Source organism: Equus asinus, chromosome 4, assembly GCF_041296235.1.
Source record: "Equus asinus isolate D_3611 breed Donkey chromosome 4, EquAss-T2T_v2, whole genome shotgun sequence".
NCBI lineage: Eukaryota > Metazoa > Chordata > Mammalia > Perissodactyla > Equidae > Equus > Equus asinus.
The window spans coordinates 19325189-19347299 of record NC_091793.1 but is presented as its reverse complement, the minus strand read 5'-3'; the positions used below and the strand labels follow the sequence as shown (position 1 = coordinate 19347299).

Here is a 22111-nt window from a genome sequence, read left to right as displayed (position 1 = left end):
TCAGATTCGCATTTTATAAGGCTCCCTCTGCAGCCTCAGAGGTGAAGTAAGAGTTGGGAGGAGCGGGAAGCGAGGAGGCATGAGCTCCCAGGAGGGGCAAGCCTTCCGGGGGAGATGAGGAAGGATCCTGGGGAGCGCAGAGGGAGCCCCCCTTGAAAAATCAGATGGATGCATTTTAATATAGGGGTGGGGATGCTCCGCCCCTTGGAGCCAGCCTTGCCCTCTCCGCGTGCCCTGTTCCAGGCCACCCACATTTGTGCTTCCAATTGTGATTTTCAAATGAATAAACCCATTAGAGTGGCCGTCAGCAGCTCAGGAAACCTGTAGTGCCTCAGTTTCCCCATCTGCAGAATTGGAGTGATACTGTTGCCTTGCCCGCCTCACAGCCTGTCACCTCAGCCTCATCCTTCAGGTCTCCGTGCTCACTCTCCCCATCATTATTCCTTCCACAAGCACCTACTATGCGTCAGGCTCCCCCAGGCCCTGGGGACGCCAGTGCCCTCTAGGGCTCATGCCTGGTGGGGGAGACAGTCATGAACTCAGAACAAGGGTGTGGGGAGCAGAAGGAGGAGGTGAGGCTGCAAGAGGTGATGGAGCCCCAGACTATGGGGTGGGGGCAGGGAGACAGGGCTGGATCCTGGATAGACTGTGGCGGGACTTGCTTAGGGCTCAGCTGTGGAGGGAGAGAGGAGACAAGCACAACTCTGGGGCTTTGGGCTGGAGCGTCCAGGGGCGTGGTGCCACTTACTGAGATGGGGCAGATAGAGAGGGCAGACTCGGGCGACTGAAGAATGCTGGCCTGGATGAGGTAGGTGCAAGCACCCTTAGGCCCCCACAAAGAGCGGACATGGTCTGGAGCTCGGGGAGGGGTCTGGGCAGCGCCAGGAGGTGGAGAATGCAACCCCTGGGAGCAGAGAAGTCATCGGAGAGCGTAGACAGGGCAGCAAGAGCTCCGAGGAAGCGGCCTGGGACATGCTGATGTATACAGTCCACAAAGCTGTGGGTAACCCAGCACAAGGCTGCCCGGGGGGCCTGGAAGCAAGGGAAGGAGAGTCCCATGGAGAAGGGAGACCTGCTGTGTCAGATGTCCCCAGAGCGTAAGGATGGATCCTCAAAGTCTGCTCCGGAGCTGGCCTTGACCCTCCGGCTGGGTGGAGCCTTGCACCTGCTCTCCGGGGCAGGAATCACTTGCCTCTTCTGGGTCAGTAGCTTCGGGCTTTGATTCATTGATATCCGCAGCCGCCTGTGCTCCTGGGGTCCTCCAGGCCTCCTCGGCCCTCCCCTCTCGGCCCCCACAGCCTGCAGCCTGGCCTGGTCTCCAACTGGAGGCCCCCACTGCACGCTGCCTTCCTGTGCTCAGATAACGGTTCACATCGCCTGGCCCGGGAGGTGGCACCCCCAGGGTTGGCATCACGAACGTGGTTCCCGCTCCAGGAGCTCTGGGGACGTCTTTGGCAACACAAACCCGGCAGCGGCTTCTGGCCTTCTGAGTGCTCTCTCCTTCAAGGCCAGGCTTTCGCCCAGCCCTTCCTCCCCCAAGTTCAGGGAGGGACAGCAGGAAGCACTGGGGCATCGCGCTCCTGCTGTGGGTCAGGCACCCAGCTGGTGCCTCCAAATGCTCTCTTCCACCCTTTCTGTGTGAGGGGCCGTCGATCCTTATCCTCATTGCTGGAGGAGGATATCCTCATTGCTGAGGCTCAGAGAGAGTCAAAGCTTGACAAGAGGGCGGGGGCCGCGTCTGTCTGCCTTTCCACTGTGTCTGGCACTTAGCCCAGCACCTGGCACATACTAGACACTCAATGGCTATTCCTGGAAGGAGAGGAGGGGAGGGAGGAGCCAAGGCCCTGCCACAGGGTGAGAGGCTGGGACCGGAAGCCTGGTGTGGCTCCAGGGTGTACCCTTCCACCTCCCCTCCCAAGCCTTTACTGAGCACCTACTCTGCGCTGGGTGCCTCCCTGGCCTCACAGGACACTGAGATCCAGTCATTACAGCCCCATTTCGGCAGAGCAGGAGCTGAAGTGGGGGCCCAGGGTCAAGGGCACACCTAGCCCCGGTCTGGCCCTTGCCAACTGAGCTTCATGGCCACGGAAGGCACTGGTGCAGTCACTCACATAAGCCTCATGTGGGGGTCCACAGGCTGGGCGTGGCCCCTCATCACCCTGCCTGAAGCGCAGTTTCTGTCCACAGCCTCTCCCAGCCCAGGCGCCCTGTCCAGCCCCTGGTGGCTGCTCAGTAGCCATTCGCTGGGGCTGGGGCTGCGTCCTAATGCTGGGACTCGTGGGAGGCTGAGGGGAGCATTTCCCACTGGTCTTCTGTCTTCCTGCTCAGCTGTCCCTGTGGCCAGGCAGGAGTTGAGGACTGAGGACCCACCGAGAGGGCAGGGCGCCTCTGGACCTCCCAGCGCCCGGGCGGAGAGAAGGGGCTCCCTCTGCAGCTTGTCAGCAGGACGAGGCCAAGTTAGGACTGGCTCGTGCCAGGGTCATGCCTCACATCTGTGGCATCCCAAGGGGGCTCACAGGACAGGAAAGGAACCAGAGGGAGGCTGAGGTCATCACTTGGACTCCAGCTCAGAGAAGGCAGGAGAGGCAGCCTCTGGAGTTTCATGGCAGAGACAGCGGCCATGCTCAGCTTCTTCTACTGCCTCGGAGCCTTTTCTGGAAGAACGACAATGTCTGCAGCCTTGAGGCAAGGGTGGGAAACCGAGGCAGGGTTTGAGTCCCAGGCCTGCCCTGCACCGGTTGTGTGGCTCAGGCAGGTCCTCCCCGCTCTGACCCCAGGCAGCCTCACCCGTCCTTCCATCTGCAGATGTCTGCCGGACTCTGGCCCCGCAGGCCCTGATCCAGAGGCACCCAGGCTCTCCTCGCGGGAGCAGAGCAGACCCGTAAACTGGGCGCTAGCAGACTGCGCATGATCTCCTCAGTGAATCCCGTGGGCCTCACCTTCAGGCTTTAACCCACCTCACTCGCCACTTCTCCTGAGGCCGGCCTGGTCCCAGCCACCGGCGCCTCTGCCTGGACCATTGCAGTAGCCCCTCGCCGGGTCTGCCTTCCACTGCTTCTCCTCACGGCAGCCAGAGGCTCCATCAGAATCTCCGTCCCATCCCGCCCGGTCTCTCTCCAAGCCCTCCAGTGGCTCCCAGCTCACTCAGAGTAAGAACTCAGGCCTGTTCAATGGCCCTCGCCCCGGCCCCCCGCCTCCACCCTCCCTCCCTCCGCTCTCTGCACTCGGGCCACACCACCACATAGCCCCCCCTGCAGCTCCTGGGACGCTGCCAGCATGCTTCTGCCTCGGAGCGCCTGCACCTGCTGTTCCCCTGCTGGACACACTCTTCCCGATGCACACCTACCATCCTTCTGAGGGCAGTATGGGAAGGCCCTCCGTGACCCTTTATTTAAAACAGCAAGCTGCCCCATTCCCACACTCACTACCCTCCTCACTTTGCCGTATTTTCCCCAACACCTAGCACACTGCTACGCTGCGTATTCACTTGTTGGTTTATGGTCTGTCTTCCCTCAGCTGGAGCACAAGTTCCACAAGGGCAGGGATTTCTTGGGGGTCCATTTTGGTTATCGCTGTATCCCCAGGGCCTGAACAGGGGCTGGAATGAGTAGGTGCTCAATAAATATTTGCTGAATGAAGGAGCAGATGAATTCCCACCTAAGGGGGCCTTCCCTGGGTGTGGATAGGGTATGGCTCTTGGGTGCAGGGGCTTGGCCTTCCTGGACCCAGGGAGCCCCCCTTGGTGGGGCCGCAGCCCCCTCCCCACACGCAGGGCCTTTGCTGATGGAGCTGTTCCCTCAGGGAGCAGAGAGCAGAGGTGCTGCACTCTTGGTCCCAGAGGGTGGAGCAATGGCCTGAACCGCTCTGATGGCAGCCTTCGAGCAGCCAGGACAGAGGCTCCTGGAGTCCCAACAGCCATCTTTGCACCCCAGAGCCTCACAGAAACTGGTGCCCACTGGGTACTGCATTCCTTCACTCAACAAACACTTCCTGCCCGCCTACCACGTCCTGGCACACACGGAGCCACGAGAACAGGATCCCCTCGGTCTCCGTCTTCATGTGTTTGCTGCCTGGTGGGGAGGGTGAGCATCGAACAAGAAACCACAGGGCTGGGTGACGATGTGAGCGGGGAGCCCCACTGGGGAGACACCCCTCCCTGCATAGGTGCCATCGCAGCATGAGCAGGAGTCAGCCAGGCGTAGAGCTGGACCAAACTGCCCCATCCACCTGCACTCCAGCCCTGACTCTGCCACATGCTTGCTGTGTGACCTTGGGCGAGTCACTACCTCTCTGAGCCTCACTTTCCAGAGCTGTAAAATGTGAGGAAACCTCCCTCACAGAGTTACAGTGGGACGCAAATGAGAGCTCGCATGGGAGGGTGCCTGGCGCACAGCGGCTCTTATGAAATGCTTCTTCCTTCCTTCCAGGTTGCTGGGGATCCAGAAAATCTGGAACAGGAGCCCCTAATCCGAAGAGCTAGAAATGGTAAGCACACAGGTCTGCAGCTTCCATCAGATACTCAGAGGGACCCGTGACCCACGACCCGGAGAAGGCTGAAGAGCCCTGGTTTCTTGTAATGAGATCAAAAGGGGCCTGGTGAAGGCAAGTTGGCAGCACAGGCCCAGCCGCAGGGGAGGGTGAGGAAGGGCCCCTGGTGCGAGAGGCCATGAGGAACACCTATGACAGGCACCCCTCACCAGGGCCTACCGGACGCCCCTCGGGAGGCATTCCTGAGCGCAGTGAGGGGGCGGAGGGGCGGTGCTGCCGTGTGTGTGCATCCCGTACCTTCTTCCAGAGCAGCAGGGCCGTGCCCACGATGCTCAGCACAGTCAGGAGGCCAGTGAAGGAGCAGAGAAGGAGCTTCTGGGGGTCCTGCGGGGGCTCCCGGTACCCCATGTCTAGGAGCGCAGGGAAACAGAGCAGTCAGTTACCCTGGAGAGGTGGGGCACCCCGGACCCCCAAACCCTGTGTTCTCCTTTACCCAGGTCCCCGCTTACAACACCCCCCACAAGAGCCCCCAGGCCCCCACCTCGCCTCAGGCCCTCACTCCCACACTTGCTTTGGCCAAGCCCCTCTCTGGCGCTGCCGCGATTCTTGTTAAGGGCCAGGACCACATCTTTTGCTTCTTGAGTGCCTGACCTCAGTGAACTGGCTCCACTGAGAGCTGCTGAGGGACCCCGGTGAGTCATTTCATGCCTGGGGGGGGGGGGGCTCCTCTTCTCCACAGGTGCAACAGTGATTACACGGGCAGGCGTGGTGAGGGTGAAGGGACGGGTTCTCACAGGGCATCCTGCAGGGCAGGTGGCTGCTCTGCACCAAGGGTGGGTGAAGGGCACAGCCCAGCCCCTTCCCTTGAGCCATCCATCCATTCACCCGTCCCTCCATCCATCCATCTGGCTGGCAAAAAATTGAGGAGTGCCAACCACGTGCCAGGCATGCCAGTGTCTGTTATTTACCAAGCCCCCTATCACCAGGCACGCGCCCTTGTGTGCAGGAGCTCCTTCACCCCCAGAAATGATTTTGGCAGGCTGGGTATTGTCATAAAGACCAGGTCCAATGTCACATCCTGGCGAGCGGCTGAACTGGGGTCCAAACACAGGTCCCTGGAGCTCCGAAGCCCCAGTCCTACCAGTGGGAGTCTCAGAGGCAGGTCAGAGAGGCATGGCTTCGGTGATGGGCTGTTCTTAAATTTTTGGAGTCAATACTCCTTTGAGAATGTGATAAAAACTAGGAATCTATCCCCAGAAAGATGTACATGAGCCGAGGGTTCGATCACAGGCCGCCACAAACATGCACGTGCACACGCCCAATTCTGCACTCACCCAACCCCCGCCCTATGTCAAAGGGACTCTGAGACCAAGGGGCCAAGGGACCTCTCTCAGGTCATCTGCTAGAGGTGGCCAGAGGCAGATCCAGAAAGGTGGGCCTTTCCACACAAAGGGGGACGTCTCGGCACACCGGCATGGCCAGGCGCTTCCTGAGGATGCTCTGTTCTGTTTCGCCAAAGCTGAAAGATGAGACAAACATCCCCCACTGTAGATCCTATGCCCCAGACTCTGCTGCATGACACCTCTGGGCCCTTCAGTTGGGGAGGAGGCACGGAGGAAGCCTCACCTCTGACCAGGATGAAGGTGCCGTTGCCTTTCACTCTGGAGCCGGCCCAGGAGATAGAGCAGTAGTAGGTGCCGGTGGCTGATGAGTTGGGCAGCTTGAGGGTGACCCGGCACTCCTGGGTGGAGGTCTGGTTCTCTTTTCCCGGGTTGAGTTGGCAGCCAGTCCACTTCTCAGAGCTCCTGTGGCCCTGGAGGTCCACGCGATAGTAGTGGACTCTGACGTCCTGCAGTTCGGGGGCGTACGGGTGGGTGATTCTGCAGCCGAAGGAAACAGGCTCGTTGGCCAGTGAGACCACAATGGGAGGGCCAATGTGGATCACTGACTGCCCTCCTGCAGGGGAAGGAAAAGGAGAGAGTGGGGGCTCACTCTCTGGGCTGCTCCAAACACCTGCTTCCCCGTGAGGACCGTGGCTCACACTCGCACCTCCTGTACGCGTGTGTACAGGTGTTGTCCCAAAGGCTTTACACATGACTCTGCACCTCCCAACACAGCCAAGGCAAAGTGTGGAAGAGCTCCATTTTACGTAGAGGAAGAGTCTGAGGGTCAGGGAGGTCAAGCTGCTAGCTTTCAATCTTTCAGCAAGTACCAAGTGGAGCTGCAACCCTGCCCGGGGCTGGAAGACTCCAGACTCCACGCTGCCAACCACTCTCCTTCCTGAAGGCCAAGAAGCTGCGTTGGATGAAAACACAGGCCTGAGAAGATTCAAAGCCAGGGAAGGAGGAGAAGCAAAGAGGAAGGAGGCAAGAAACAAAATAAAGAAGCCCTTCCTGGCAGTGGACACACAGAGGGAGGCAGGTCTGCCTGTGGCTCGCCCTGGTCTGAAGGAAGAGGTGCGCCAGGCAACGGGACAGACAAACCCTTCCCTGAATCCGAGTTCGGAGAAAAATGTCCAGCTTTATGGACTATGACAAGCGACGCCCCGAGAGCAGTTCTCCGACAGCACAGAGGTGTTCCACATGGAGCCGCCTGACCGTGATGTTCAATGACCAATGACCGTCACAAAGACAGTTCTGCAGGAGCACCCCCCCGCCACCCGCCCATCAGAGGCACCTGGGAAAACAGTTTGAAAGGCCCCAAAGCAGCAGCTTTCCCAGCTGGGCCTCCCGTCCCCCTGCAGGCTCCTGAGATGCTGGTCAGATTCTGGGCCCGGGTCAGCAGCTGCCACCTCCCCACTCCCAGATTTCAGGGCGCAAGTCCCCTCAGCTTCAATAGGCCCTGTCCACCAGCACCTTCCTTCTCCAGCAGCCGAACAACAGACAGTTCTAAATTGAGGTCGGCAGCGAGCAGCCAAGAACACGCTGGCCAGGTTGTTAATCGGGAGAAGATCATGCGCTGGAGACGCTCGGAGGGAGAGGCAAGATTTATTTTGCTGGGGACGGTGAGGCGTGCGCCTCCCGCCTGCGGTGCCGGGCTGGCATGAGGCCAGGCTGCTTTCTTCTCTGGTGTCTTCAGCTCAGTCCTGAGCTGGATCCCAAGAGGAGGTGAGGCCGGGCCCTCCAGAAGACTCCGGGACAGGGACAGAGACGGCCCTCCACACCCGTTAATCTTTTGAAGCGCTGTTCTCCCTGATATTTTGAGCTTCCTGTTGAGCAACTCAAGAGACAGCCCTTACCCCCAAAGAACTAAAGGCTCGGGCAGTGCCAGGGCACGACTAGCGTGTCTGGATGTCACAGTGCGTCGGCTCTGTTGTGTGTCACACGTGACGATGCTCCCGTGTGGAGAACCCACTGCCCAGGCCCCGGGCCCCCCTCTAGGGGTGGAGCGGCAGGGGATTTCACGCCACACTCTGTATCTTGGGCTCTGTTGTAGAGTGGCTGTCATTGCCATTGAACTATAACAACACATTAGTTTTGTCATAAAGCCAGGAGCATTGACTCAGGGCTGAGGTTCGTCTGAGGTGTGGCAGGGGCAGGGCGGGGGTGCAGAGGCAAGGGGGAGGTTGTTGCATGCTCCCCCAGGGGCCCAGGTGGGCCACGGAGGACAAGAGGCCACAGGCGTGAGGTGAACATTACTTGCCCTGCCATCCTACCTGCACACACCGGCCACTTCCTGCTCTGCATCCACCCTGCGTCCCCTCTGCCTGTGGCTTCCACCTCCTCACCTAGCCAACTTCTACTTAGTCCCCAGACTGGGGAACTGCTGCTGACTTCTATCCACATCCTGCCACGTGGTTCTGGCAGTGGCCTGACCTTGGGTCAGGCTAGTGCTTCCTCGTGAGGGTCAGCGGTTGGAACCCGACCAGAATCCCCAGGGAAGCAGTGGCTGTGCCAGGGCCTGCCCCAAGGCCTCTTCACCTCCTGCTCCTCCTCTCCGTGCATCTAAGAGGCCACCCCAGGCCCGGGGAGGCTGGACGTGCTGTCAGTGCTATGAGACCACCTTCCTGTTTGTCTTGGCAGGAAAACGTTCATCCAATTGTCTTAAAAATTCTCCCCACTTGAGGTATCCCTCTAGAAAATGATGGAATCTGCTAGTGCTATTAAGCCAATCTTTACAATTCTGGGGAAATCTGTAAAAACAGACAACTATTGTTCTGTGTTCTTCTGGGATTCATTATTTTAAGGTGAGAGGGTTAGGATCATGAAAACGCGTGACCCTGGCTCTGGTCTGACACCGAGAGGAGGACCTCAGACCTCGGATGAAACTGCTATCTCCAGAGTGAAGAGACGAGGCCGTCCCTGCAGATCAGAAGGACCGCCAATCTGGAGACAGCAGGCCGAACAGGGAAGAGGGGGAGGCTGCAGATGCAGCGAAGGCAATCTGGCCTGATGACGTAGCTAGTTGCTGCCACTGCCCCTTCTTTTTATTGGGGTGTCAGCACCCCAGAGCTTGGACTATAGCAGCCGGGCTCCCACACTCTCTCCTGGACCTGTGCCTCCAAGACACACCTTCTGGGGTGCAGGCTGCTCCAGCTGGCTGCTGAGCATCTCCCAGTTAAGGCTCAGTGCTACCGACAGGTCCACAGTAATTTCCGAGTCCACGAATTCTTTCCAGCTGCCATTTGTTTGTGCCTCCAACAAACCTTTAAGGGGTACCAGCTAGGTCACAGGCCCCATCCAGGACCTGGAGGGGCTCCCTGCCCTGGCAAGGTCCACAGTCTAACAGGGAAGTCTGGGGGGCAGGGCAGGGAACCACTAATTCCGTGTGGGAAGAGGCATGCTGGTGACCTGGGGGTCTGGAGGTCATCAGTGAACTGCCAACAGGAACACACATGTACAGTGGGGCTGAAATGGCCCAAGGACAGAGGGGGAACAAATGTATAGAAAACACACTCTGGCTGGGTGTGACACTGGCCCTCTGTCAACCAGACACCACGACAATCCCATAAGGCAACTATCGTAACCCCATTTTGCAGACAAAAAAAATCAGAGGGTCTTAGAGGCCCAAAGCCAAGAGTTCCTATGTGGTGGAGGTGAGATTTGGACCCCAGTTGGTCTGACTGTACTGAGGAAGAAGAGCCAGCAGGCACCCTGGGCGTTGGAGTCAGAAACCCGGCCAAGTGAGACTGTGCGGGGCTAGGAGTGTGCTTGGTGGCACCAAGCACAGGAGATATCAGTTGCTAAAGAGAGGGGTTCGTCAGACTCTGGCAGAAGTCACGGACTTTCCCAATTGGAGGCTGACAGTGGCTGCATGGCAGAGGGCAGGGGTGAGGAGGGGACCTAGATAAAACCAAGGGGCGCCCAGCCTGCCCTGCGTGTGCCTGCTTCTCACCCTAGACCCAGAGGGGCTTCAGCGGGACCCTCACAGAGCTTGAGGCTTGTCCCCTGAGTGCCACAGGATTGGCACAGTGGCTGATGTCTGTCTTGCACCCAGTGATGGCTGCATCACGCTTTGTCCCTTGTTCAGGCAAAGGGAGTGTGTCCCCAGGCGAGAAGGAGGGCAGGGTAGAGCTAGTGGGCCTGGGATCCTCTTAGATCCATGGGCTGCCAAGAGGGGCGAATGGCCCAGGGAGGAGGACTGGGGGCGACCCTGGATTCCTGGGGCTGAGGCGGGACGGAGAGCCACCGGAGCCCGGCTGGCACACCCTGGTGGGAGCTGCCGGGTGGCCCAGGAAAGTGCCCTAGGGAGTCCACTCCAGATCCTGCCAGCGCCCAGATCATCGGGCCACCTGTCCGCAGCAGCTGGCCGTAGGGCTCTCTGCCCCGCCCGCTCTTCCCCCTCCCCTGCTTCCACCCAGCCGACGTGTGGCGAGGGGCCCAGAGGCCCTCACCCCGGTCTCTCACACCGAACCCAGCTGGCCGCTCTGGCGTGAATCAAGTTCAGGATTTGGGCAGTTACTTGGGGCTGGGGATTTGAAGATCTGGGCCTTGTTTGTGACTGTAAGTGACCACAGAACACTGAGTGACCGGAGCAGCCTAGACCAGCCCGCTTTCCCTCCAGGCGGTGGGGGAATCTCCCCACGCTGAGAGGGACGGGCAGCGGGAGCAACATGAAGTTCCATAGGATAATTCTCCAGGAGGCCTGCACCTTCTCGTGCTGGCCGGCCAGACAGGCACGGGAAGGAAAGCTCTTCAAGGAGTCTTGAGTGTTCTATTGAGTGGGTGGATGGATTGATTTGATGGGCAAAAGGGAGAGGGGCCTGGAGTGCAGGTCGGAGGAGGAAAGGAGGGGGCAGCAGGGCAGGGAGAATTTGAAGGCCGGGTCCAGGAGAAGTGTTTCTGGATGGGAGGAGTGTGAGCCTGCGTGAATGCACATGGTGCAGCCCTGGTGGGGGAGGTCCACGGCGGGTGGGAGGGGCCAGGGAGCAGGGACAGTCAGAGACGGGATTGGGAAACAGTCACAGCATGCTGTCTGGGAGGGCCCGCTCCCGAGGGCCACCACCGGAGCCCAGCCCTGCCCCAGAGCTTGGCTGCTTACTGTGCATCTCCTGGTCCTCCTCCCGCCCCACCTCCCGCCCCACCTCCCCCCAGCTGCAAGCACGATCAGTTCCATTGGGCAGCCCAGGCCGCGACTAAGCCCCACCCACCCACCATGCCCCGCCCACCCCACCGTTAGAAGAGATTGTGTTTTCAGGGATGGCACATCCTTGACCCCTCATTTCTGTGCAGTTTCAGGGACTGCTAGGAATCCTTGGGGCGGGCCAGAAATAGGGGTAGGGGGTGCCTGGGAGAAGCCCAGTTTCTGGAGACAGGAGGCCTGGGTTTGTGTCCTGGTTCTGCTGCTCAAAGACCGTGCAACCTTAGGCAGGTGGCTTTACTTCTCTGAACCTCAGCGTCTTCCCCACTACATGGGGAGATTAACAATACTAACCTTACAGGGTCATCATGAAATTAAATGAGGCCGGGAACACAGCGTGCCTGCCACAGGGCCAGGCTGCCTTTTCCCCAAGACAAAAACGAGGTAGGGAAGTCAGCCCATCCTGAGTCCTCCTAGGAGTCTGGAAAGGCAAATGCCAGCCTGACTCTTCCAACTGCATAAGTGACAGGCCCACAGCGCAGGGCGCACGCAGCACGGAGTGGCCTCTGGGCATGACAGGACCCTGGGGGCCAGCCCTCCTTCCCTGACCAAGCCTGTCTACCGACTTGGGTCCCGTGCAGGGCTGGACACAAGGGAACGGGGGACGCCCTGGGGCGCAGACCTTGGGTGTGGCCCTCGAGCGTGGCCCTCGAGCGCCCCTGACTGGTGAGCTGTGTGTGGCAGGGGCTCTGAGCTGAGAGCCCTCCCCCAGCAGCCCCCTCCTGCTCTTCCCCATCTTGCTTGTCTGTTGCCCTTGTTGGGAAAGACTTTGTCTACCACCCTGATTCCTTCCTTTTCCGGTTCTTCTTTTGAATCTGTGGCCGCTTGAACTGTGGGTTTGAGAGCTGGTTGGAGGTGCCCTACTCCCACCCCTGGCCTGGGGACCCCGTGCTGAGTCCCTGTGGGGAGAGTTTTGCAATCAAGGAACTTGACTGGGTGTGTGGAGGGGTGCTCACCCCATCTGACCTCCCCACCCCAGCTCAACACCCCACTTCCACCTCGACAGCTCCGGAATCCAGCTTCCTCCCCTCCCCAGCTAGGGCCCGCCTGGCGCTGCCCTGGGGGAGCCACAGCCATCCTGCTGTGCCCTCCCTGGCCCCGCTGGGCACCCCACCAGAGGAGGAGACCCAAGAAGGAGTCTGAAATCAATTTACAGGGTCAAGACAAGCAGTTAAAAAAAACAGAACATGGAGCATTTCATGCGTAGTAAGGGCATGTTCGTGACTTGGATTCAGTTATATTCATACAACTGAGTTCAGACAGGGCCGCGCTATAATGTGCATCCCTTAACTTTGGGCCACCGTTAAAAAACAATTGATAGCCCCTGGCCTAGAGGACCCAGTCCACGCTCCAGGCCCTCGCAGACCAGCTCAGTTGCCCTCAGCCCTCGGCTCACCCCCGACCAGCGCCAGGCCTACCTCGAACCTTTGTTGGTGCTATTCCCACTGCTAGGAATGCCCTGCTGTTCCCTGCCTCTCCCCAGGCTGTGGGGTCACCCTCTCGGTCTGCAGGACTTTCTCACCTCCTCCCTGAGCCCCTCCTGGGGGCGCGGCCCTGCCTGCCCAGAGCAGACTCTCAGGCATCACTGTGAGGCCACGTGATGATAAGAGCTGACCTCCCTGGGCACGCTCCCCTTTCACAGATGAGAAAAGTGAGGTTCAGGGAAGGGAAGAGCTTGCCCCAGCAGTGCAGTCATCAGTGGCAGAGATGGGATTTTAAGCTGGGTCTCCTTGGGTCCTTAACCCCACACTCTTAGCCACTGCTCTACCCTATAGTTTAAAAATCTCAAAGGAAGCAAAAGAAAAAACTCCAATGAAAGAACTGCACTCTTTTAAAGGGAGGGAAAAATTCAGAGGCCATTCCCCAAATATGGGTCAGCTAACAGCATGTAGGGTCTGGGGCAATGGTACTCAGTCCTGACCCTGTAGCATTAGGGGGTCGCCCATCTCAAGCAGAGCTCGTGGCTCCCAGAGCAGAAGCAAGGGGCCCCAGGAGCCCTCTACAGACCACCTTGTGGCCAGGCCAGCCAAGTGTCCAAAGAGGGCTGGCCAGCGTCCATCCCTCCCTCACTGCTGCGATGACATCCCCTCACCCCCAGAGTCTGGCACCTGCCCCATCTCTCTCCACTCTCTCCAGCTGCCCTGGCTTCCTCGATGCTCGTCTCCTACCGATTCCTGGGCTGGGCCTGGGCCGCAGCTCCCCCTCTGCTAGGAACTGAATCCCTCCTATGCTCTGAGTATCAGCATCATCAGCCAAGGGCGTGAGAGCCCAGACGTGCTGATCAAAGGTATCCATTCTGACTTAGGTCGATTTTAAAGGAAAACACTTTGATGCCCCAGCTACAGAAGAAAGCGGTTCCCACGGTCTTTATTTTTGGCATAGAGTTTTGCCCTCCAGTTTAATTCTGGCATCTCTCAGAGCTGTGCCTTTTTTCAAGGCCTGTCTGAGGGGCTGCTGGGATGACACAGGTGCAGGGCTGCTGGTTTTAGCACAGGGCTCTGGCCACTGCCTGAGCATGAGTACCAGGATGCTGCAGAAAACAGGTGGGTCCTTCAGGACACACACCTCAAATGGCACAGGGCCCGGCGGCTGATTGGGGAGAAGCGCGGAGCAGGCATTGGAAGACAACCTTTGAATGGATGTGTATTATGGAGGTTTTAATGCTGATGCCCTCTGAACGGAGGCATCATACTCGCTGTCACATCTTTCAACACCTCCAAATTACAAAGATGCACACGGATGTGGCTTACCTCGGGGGCTGTTTCTACAGCCGGCCTGTGTCCCGTTCTCACGCCTCCAGACTCTGGACCCTGGGTGCACAGTGACCATGCGGGGACACAGACCAAGTGCAAAATGTCTAGTGTTTGGTCCCAGAAATGTATAAACTTCACGGGTGTTAACTAGTACTTCACAGCGGATACCTCCCTTTCGGCCCGTTTTCAAAGGCAAGTTGCTCCAAGCTTGGACTTGTTTGAGGGTGTGGCCTGGGGTACCAGGCGACTCGGTTTCTCCCTTTACACCCCACACTACCCTCAAAGAAGGGTGTCAGGTGGAGTGGAGGGTGGCAATAGGGACCAAGAGGTGGGGTGGGGGTCCTGCTCCTAGTCTCTGAATGGGGGCAGGAGAAATGGAGTGAGGGGGATAGATCCTACCAGGGTACCCCCAGAGTGTGTGCCCATGTGAAGTCCCGCCAGGGAGGGCCAGGCTCACCACTGGGAAGGGAGACTGGGAAGTGATGAGATAAAGGGGAGTCTCGGGGCTGCAGAAACCCAAAGGAGGGGACCCCACCCAGCTGGAGAGGGCGAGGGCTCCCCAGAGAGGTGACCCTTAGACTGGGCCCTGCTACTTTTGTAAATTATAATTCTTCAGGTCCCCCCCCCCATCATAAAAGTGAAACATGCTCACTATAGAAATTCTAGAAATCACAGCAAAGGATCGAGAAGAACATGGAACTTGTCTGCAGGTCTGCCACCCTGGCGTCACAGCTGTGAACGATTTGATCTTTCTTCCCCGTCTCTCACTGAGCTGAACTTTGAAGGAAGAGTAGGAGGCAGAGGAGGGGGAGGGGCACAGAGAGGGGGGTTTAAGCATGAGAAAGCTCCTGGGTGGAGCTGCTAACAGGGCACTGAGTTGGAGAACTCCAGAGCTCTGGTGGAGTTGAAAGAAAGGGTTTGCGGGGTGGGGGGAGTCGTCCTGGAAACCTGGGGGAGCCTCTGGGGGCTTCTAAATTGGGAAGTGACATGATCATATTTCTCGTTAGAAAGATGACAAGAGAAATACTACTGAGTTCCAAACAGCCTTCCTTGGCCCCTAAAACTTCACATTTATGACTCATTCTGTGGGATTCAGTGTGTCCCCCCGCCCACCCCCGGCCTCCTTTTAAAATACTACTGCTTCTGGTTGTCAACACCCTAACTTCTTCCTGTAGATGCCTTCGCCCAATCACTTTCATCCCGACTTTTCTTAAATCTCTACCTCCCCAAAGACCCCGTACCCTCCAGACACAAAATCGCCCAGTTGCCCTCCGTCCTCTCCTTCCGCATCCTCCAATCTGCCAGCCCCGTCCCTCCCTCCCAGCCGCCGCCTCCCCTCCCATCTCACGCAGGAGCAGGTCAACAGAGACCCTGGTGGCTCAGCTGTGGCTCCTGCTGGTTCTAGCCGTGACCCTGACCCTGCAGACAGCTCCCTCTTTGACCTTCTCCCTCCCCCCAGGGTCCTCCCAGCCTGTACCTTTGCCCTTTGCCCTTCGCCCTTTGCCCTTTTTCTGGCTTTTCTTATATAGCCCACCTCTTAAGTTTCTATCCTTGTTCCCTGGCTCTGTCCACACCCTCACCTGCCCCAGGTGAGCTCAGTCACCCCCCTCATACCTCTGAGCTCCATAGCTCAGAACCCCAGGTGACTACCTGGGGGGTAGGGCCTGGTCCTTGGGTTTGTCAGGGCCTGGGAGAGTGGGTCAGAAAGGACACTGCAGGGAAAGAAGCAGTTTGACCTTGACCAACAGTTTGGAGTCACCAGGTGGGCAAAAAAGAGGACATCTTCCAGGCCAACACCAGGAGCAAAGGCTCATGGGAGGTGGTCAAAGAGCAGGGTGGGGGCTGGCCCAGTGTCACAGTGGTTAAGTTGGGATCCTGGGTGCAGACCTAGCACTGCTCATCAAGCCATGGTGTGGTGGTGTCCCACACAAAATAGAGGAAGACTGGCACAGATGTTAGCTCAGGGCATATCTTCCTCACCAAAAAAAAAAAAAAAAAAAGTGTGGTATGAGAGAAATGGGCAGGAGCCTGGCCGGGGCAGGGCCTGGAGGGTCTTATTTAAATGCATTTCGGGGCAGTGCGGCTGTCTGCAGCCATGCTCCAAGGACACATGGTGATCATCCTTATACATATAGGTTGACTCCTGGTCCCCTAGCTCCCTAGGACAAGGTCCGAGAAGGGGAATTGCTGATTCAAAGAGGATGCATATTTTAAATCTTGATATGTGTTGCCAAGTGGCCCTGAGAAATGTGACCTGGACCCTATGACCAGCACTGTAGGCACCTCCCGTGCCTGCATGCTGACCGGCTGCCTGATGGGAGGCTGCGTGATGGAAGGCTGCCCCTGCCCTTGGGCTTGGGCTGCGCTCGCTCTGGGGCCCCTCCCCTGTCCCTTGCAGCAAGCAGAGTTCTGGCCCTGAGCCTCAAAGGAGCCCCAGCTCCAGCCCTCCCCTCTCTCCCCCACAGCCCACGCAGTCCTGGTGCAGGAGGGGAGCAGACACCTGCCAGGCCCACCACACCACCTTGTCCCCATAATTGAGGCCTCACGGTCCCTCCCCGAGGGGTCCCAGGTGCCAAGCCCTGGGGCCATTGGTGGTCCTGGACGCGCCTTCCTGTCGCCACTGGCAAGAGGCCTGATCGGGGGGGTGCTGAGCACCATGACAGGGAAGTAGGCGTTCAGAGAGGTCAGGAGGCTTGGCCAAAGTCTCCTGGGACTCAAACTCAGGCAGTCAAACTGTCCTTGCCAGGGGGCCAGGAACTCCGCCTGCCAGTTTCACCTTACTCCCTCCCCGTCCACCCCTCCAGGCTCCCCCTGAATTACCCTCTTCCCTTCCTCTGGCTCCAGCCCCCACCCCAGTGCCTGACACCTGCACTCCCACCATGGCGAGGCCATGCCCAGACCCACAGTGAGCAAGGAAGCAGGTGGAGCGCCAGAGGGAGCAGGTGGAGGGCCAGAGGGAGCAGGTAGATGGCCAGAGGGAACAGGTGGAGGGCCAGATCCTGTTTCCGGGTCCACATTTACCCAGCACTCCCTCGTCCATTCTCTCACTCACGAGACATGAGGGTCTTGTTACTCCACCTGCACCAGAGGAACCCAAGGCTCAGGGAGGACAAGAGGTCCACGCCTGCCCCACTTCATCAAGACCACCCCCTGGGCCTCAGGTGCCTCTCCTGGTGGCATAACGTCTCCACCTGCTCAGAGCACCCTCTGGAATTGTCTGTGGCTGAGGAATTCGTCCTGCTATTGTTAGCATTTTCTGGGCATGCCCAGGTGCCGGGCACCGTGCTGGGAGTCAAGGATTCAAAGCCAAGTGAGTCCGAACATTTCCTGCCCTCTCGACGCTCACAGTCCACACAGGCAGGTAGACAGCACCAAGAGAAGTGGCCTGAATGGGAACATGGCCCCTGGAGGCACCAAGCACACATGTGTCTGGAGACACACACGAGTGTGCAAAGCCCCAGACCAGAAGCTCCTGAAACACTGACCATAACGATGTAAATCGCAGTATGTTCATTCAATGGGCCCTCAACAGCAGGGGTTTACAAACGTGTTCTCTAAAGGGCCAGATAGTAAATATTTTACACTGTGCTGGCCATATGGTCTCTGTCACAGCTACTCCGCTCCACCGTTGGAGGGTGACAGCAATCATAGATGATCTATGAACGCATAACCATGGCTCTGTTCCAATAAAACTTTACTTATGGACGTGGAAATGTGAATATTGTATAAATTTCACATGTCGTGAAATATTCTTCTTTTGATTTTTTCCCCCACCCATTAAAAAATATAAACACCATTCATAACTCGCAGGTCCTACGAAATGGCAGTGGGCTGGATTCAGACCAAGGGCCGCGGGGAGCAACCCCTGCTCTTTAGCAATGAAAATAAACAAACTTCAGCCACATCGTCAACTGGAGACATCTTAAAAAAATATCACATTGAGCGAAAGAAGCAGGTCATGAAAGGATAGACGCAGTATCATTCTGATTATACAGAGTTCAAAAACAAGCAAGAGTCCTCTGTATCATTTAGGGATGCGCACCAAAGGATAAAACTATAAAGAACAGCCGGGAGGCCACTGCCCTGGAAGTCAGGATGGTGGTACCTCTTGGGGGGGGGTGGCGTCTGGGGGTAGGGGCCCAGGGGCTCTGGGCACTGGAATGTTCTCTCTCTTGACCTGGGTGGTAGTCACGCAGGACCTTGTCTTGTAATATTTATTGCACTTTTCTGTGTCTGTATTATATTTCACAAGTTAAAAAGGGAAAGCAATGACAATAGGACCTATTGGAACAGCGTCTGTACCCCTACCTGACAGGCATTTATAATCCACCCGGAATTGTATCCCAGTGGGAATCATATCCCGCGGCTCTGCTGAGAGCCTGTCCTCTCATCAAACGGAACCGCCCTCCCCGCGCTCTGCCTTCTGGCCTCCCAGCCTTTATTCCTGCTGTGCCTGCCACCCACCCACCTGCTCCGTCTCCTCCCCATCCCGGCTGGGCCCCGCTCCGTCAGCCCCTCCAACACTCCCCCTGCCCCACCTCCAGCAGGGAGGTGCTTCTCCTCCGCCTGCCACAGAAGCTCTTTATTGGGATTAGACAAAGATGAAAAGCAGAGGCCAGTGCTGACAGCGGCCGGAGCTGCAGGAAGGGAAGCAGGAGGCCCCTGAACATCTTTTGGATGACAAAGAGAGTGGTGGCACCTGAGTCCAGAGCACATGGGGGAGGGGAGGCAAACCGGCATCCGTGACTCCACCTCGGGCTGTGTTCTCCAGGTGGCTCTCACAGTTTCCAACAGGCTGAGAGTGGGGGCTGTGGCTTGTTCACCTCCAGGTCCCCCCAGTGCCTAGAATTGGTCCTTCTCAATGGATATTTAAGAAATAAATACAGCCCAAGAGTTCTGGAAAAGCCAGGAAGAAAAAGGGGACTGATGATTGTTAAAGACCCCGAGGCTCAGAAAGGTTAAGTGACTTGCCTGAGGTCACACAGTAGTCAACATAAAAAGGCATTGCACCTGGTCTGTCTGGTCCGAAGCCCTTGGAGGTGACTGAGGCTCGGTGGAAGCAGGGCTAGAGCAGGCGTCCAGCTGCTCTCAGGAAAGCTGAGCCTCAGGCTCAGAGGAGTCACCTCCGGGGGAAAGTAGTTGCCCATGAGACCACAAGTGGCTGCTGGACCCTTTGAGGAAAGGAGAATTTGCAGAGGGCTCAAGAGACCAGAGGCGAGCAGGCCTGAGTCCCAGCTCACAACAGGAGAAGGATGGGGAGCAGGAGAGGTCCTGAGACGCTGGGTGCGCTGGAGACCACTGGAAAGGCGGAGCCGCCCCGAGGAGCCCGTGGGCTCCCCAAGATGTCGAAGCAGCCAAGTGAATCCCACGTTTCGATGGGCTCTGCTGGGCTAGCAGGTGGCTGATGTTCTCTGAGCCCCAACCACGTGCCCTAACCACTCAGTCGCAGGATGTGCTACTGCAGATACCACTGTCCCACCCATTTAACAGATGAAGCAGCTGAGGCACAGCCACCTGCCAGGGGCCCAGGGTGAGTCCCACAGCTCAGATTCAAACTCTGGCTGAAAGCCCCGGGCCTGCATTCAACCCTGCATCACGCCGGGGTTCAGGCAAACGGGCGCATTGACCCTGGGCTCGGAGCCCCCTGTGGACTCAGTGGAGGGGACCGGCTGGGCCATGGTGCTCCATCTTGGCGGTTCATGGAGCTGGTTGCCCAGGATGATGGGTGAAGTCAGGGGAGGTTGGGGGATGTGGGAGAGGCCAGATTCCTTCCATCAAACCCTGGAAGCTCAGAGACAGGAGGGTGGGGGAGGGGCGGGGAGCCGGGCGCCGCAGGGGCAGGACCAGGACCAGGAGCACTGGGGTGCTGCGTGCTGCTCCAAGACGTTCTAGGAGACCGCGAGGGTGTTTTCCTCTCTTGTGAAAGAGCAGTTTCTCTTTTGTACGACGTTTGCTGCAACACTGGGGAAAATTTGCGGTTTGTTTGTAGTGAAGACGGTTACAAAGCGTTTTTCAAAGCAGCACCCCAAAAAGTCTCCCCTGCTAGGTTACTGGAATGTGCCGGGTCCCTTTTGGGGAGAAGCAACCACACAAAAAGAAATGAAGGGAATTAAGGGGGAATTAAGCTAAAAGTGACTAAGTGAGAGTTCAAACGCATTGTCACCAACAAGCCGCACTTCCTCGGGCCATCTTTGCACCCAGCCATGGGGGGGCAGGTAGGAGGGGGCTTGAAGTGAGCCAGATTAAAGGACTGAAGGAGATGATGTGGCAAAGGGCCTGGCCCCCCAGGCCTATGGTAAGGACCCCAAAGTCTGCTCTTGCCTCCCAGGGCCAGGGGGTGGAGGAGGGGGGAGAGGAAATTTTTCTGTGAAGAATGTTCTTTACAAAGAAACGCAAGAGCAGCCCCAGACCCACTGCCAAAGGTCCTGGCTCCGGGCTTAGGCTGACTCTTAGGCTGACTTGGGTCTGAACCTGACCTCTACTCACCCTCTGGGCCTTGGGCAAGCCACCTGGCCTCCCTGTTCTTAAACGATGCCAGTGGGGACAGCACCCAAGGGTGCCTCGAGGGGGGCTGAGTGTGGTAAGTGCCCGAAGCAGCTAATTCATGATCATAAGAATAGCTGTTATTGGTCATGGTACAAAGGAAAGGCAGAGGATGAAGCAGAAGGTGGGCAGCTCCTGGAAGCCCGGTTGAAGTCTAACAGGAAGCAAAGGGCCTGGCCTGCACAGAAGGGCGGGGCCTCCTGGGAAAACAGGAGCGCCAGACCCGCTTGGGAGAGCCAGAGAGGAGGGAGCCCTGTGTGGGCAGCCCTGGCGAGGGTCACTCCTGGGGATTCCATGGCCTGGACCAACTTGCCCCAAGGCCACCCACCCCAGGGTCTGGCTTGGATGGAGGCCACCCCGCTTCTGAGGGGCCTGGGACCAGGGAAGGAGAACAGCGTGGGCCCCCACGAAGGCCTGGCTCCCCTCGTAAAACAATGATGTGACCTCTGGCTGCATTTCAGGAAGTGGGAGGTGCGACCCTTTCTGGGGACAGTGACAATTTTGTGCCCCGGGCAGAGCGCTTCCGGTGGCCCCAGCTGGCCTCCCTTGCTCTCCCGGGCTACCACGGGGGAGAGGGGCTCAGCTGCTTGGCGGGTTCAACGCAGCCGCTCCCCCTCGAAAAGCCCTTGAGGGTGAGCTGTTCCTCCTCACTGACCCTCGCCCGACCCTGCCGCCCCCTGGCCGCGACAACACCCCTCCCCCCCGCCCCCACCTTGTTCCAGGGCCAGGAGGTCAGGCCGCCTGGCAGCGAGGCTGCTAACCCGCTGCCGGGGGAGCGCTGCCCCGGCCCCTTCAAACGCCACCTTGGCGAGGCGTTAGCTAAACATCCTCCGGTGCCTGAAGGCTCCCCTGTGAAGGCGGCGATGTTCAAACGCAGCCAGCAAATCCCCCGAGACTGCCGGGAATTAGCCGCCCGGGCGGCAGATGAAAGGCGCTCTGATGCGCAGAGCCGAGCGCGCAGAGCCGGAGCCCGCGGCCCCCGTACCTGCGAGCGGCAGCGTCCAGGGCAGCAGGAGCAGACCCAGGAGCCCGGGGCCCCGCCGCCGCGCCGGCCGGCTCTCCATCGGGGCCTCTTGCTCGGTGTCCCTCCTTCCTCTTTGGTTTACAGGAGGGGACAGCGTGCTGGCAGCCACAGTTCCCCTTCTCGTCCCCACCAAGCTCCTCCCTGGCCGCCGGTCTGCTTCCTCAGAGCCTGGACTTCCACAGGAGGAGCTGAACAGCCCCAGGGCAGGCGGTGCCCGGTGAGGGACCTGGGGCTCACCCTCGTCCCAGTCCACCCAGTGCAGTGGGCTTCTCCCCTCCTCCGCCCTGTCCCACCCAGATGGTGACAGAAGGAGCACAGGATTTGCACAAGTAACTCCAGGGCTTGGTTTAGCTGTTCACGTCTGAAACTCTCAAAACGACTCTGTCCACACAAACCTCCCCTTGGAAACAGTCCAGGAGCTCCTGATAATATGCTCATCAGAGAACAGGGTTTGGGGTCGCGGTGGAAGTGGTCAGGAGAAGGGAGGAGGGGCAGGTGCTGATGGAAAAGGGGCGGGCAGTTAGGGGGAGGGTGGGAGCCACAGGCTCCAGCCCTGCTGGGTGCCCACCGCCTCCAGGGCAGAAGGTCAGGCTGCCGGTCCTCATTAGCCCAGGGAGGGCCACTGTGGGTCCCCTGCATGGTGGGTCTCCCACACAGTGGGTCCCTAGCGCATGCCTCCTCTGACTCACTTCAAAAGTCTTTCCTCTCTGCGGCTTCCCAAAGC

General features: G+C 58.5%; 1 protein-coding gene across 1 annotated transcript in view; it reads right to left on the bottom strand.

The window, feature by feature from the left end:
- NFAM1 (NFAT activating protein with ITAM motif 1) overlaps window positions 1-21750 on the bottom strand; it is a 34336-nt gene extending 12586 nt beyond the window's left edge. The window contains exons 1-3 of the mRNA XM_070506778.1: window positions 21349-21750; window positions 6115-6444; window positions 4786-4898 (exon numbers count right to left, since the gene is read on the bottom strand). Coding sequence (XP_070362879.1) covers window positions 4786-4898; window positions 6115-6444; window positions 21349-21427 — 522 coding nt within the window. The 5' untranslated portion in view covers window positions 21428-21750. The remainder of the gene's footprint in view (window positions 1-4785; window positions 4899-6114; window positions 6445-21348) is intronic.
- Between the last annotated feature and the right edge of the window lie 361 nt (window positions 21751-22111).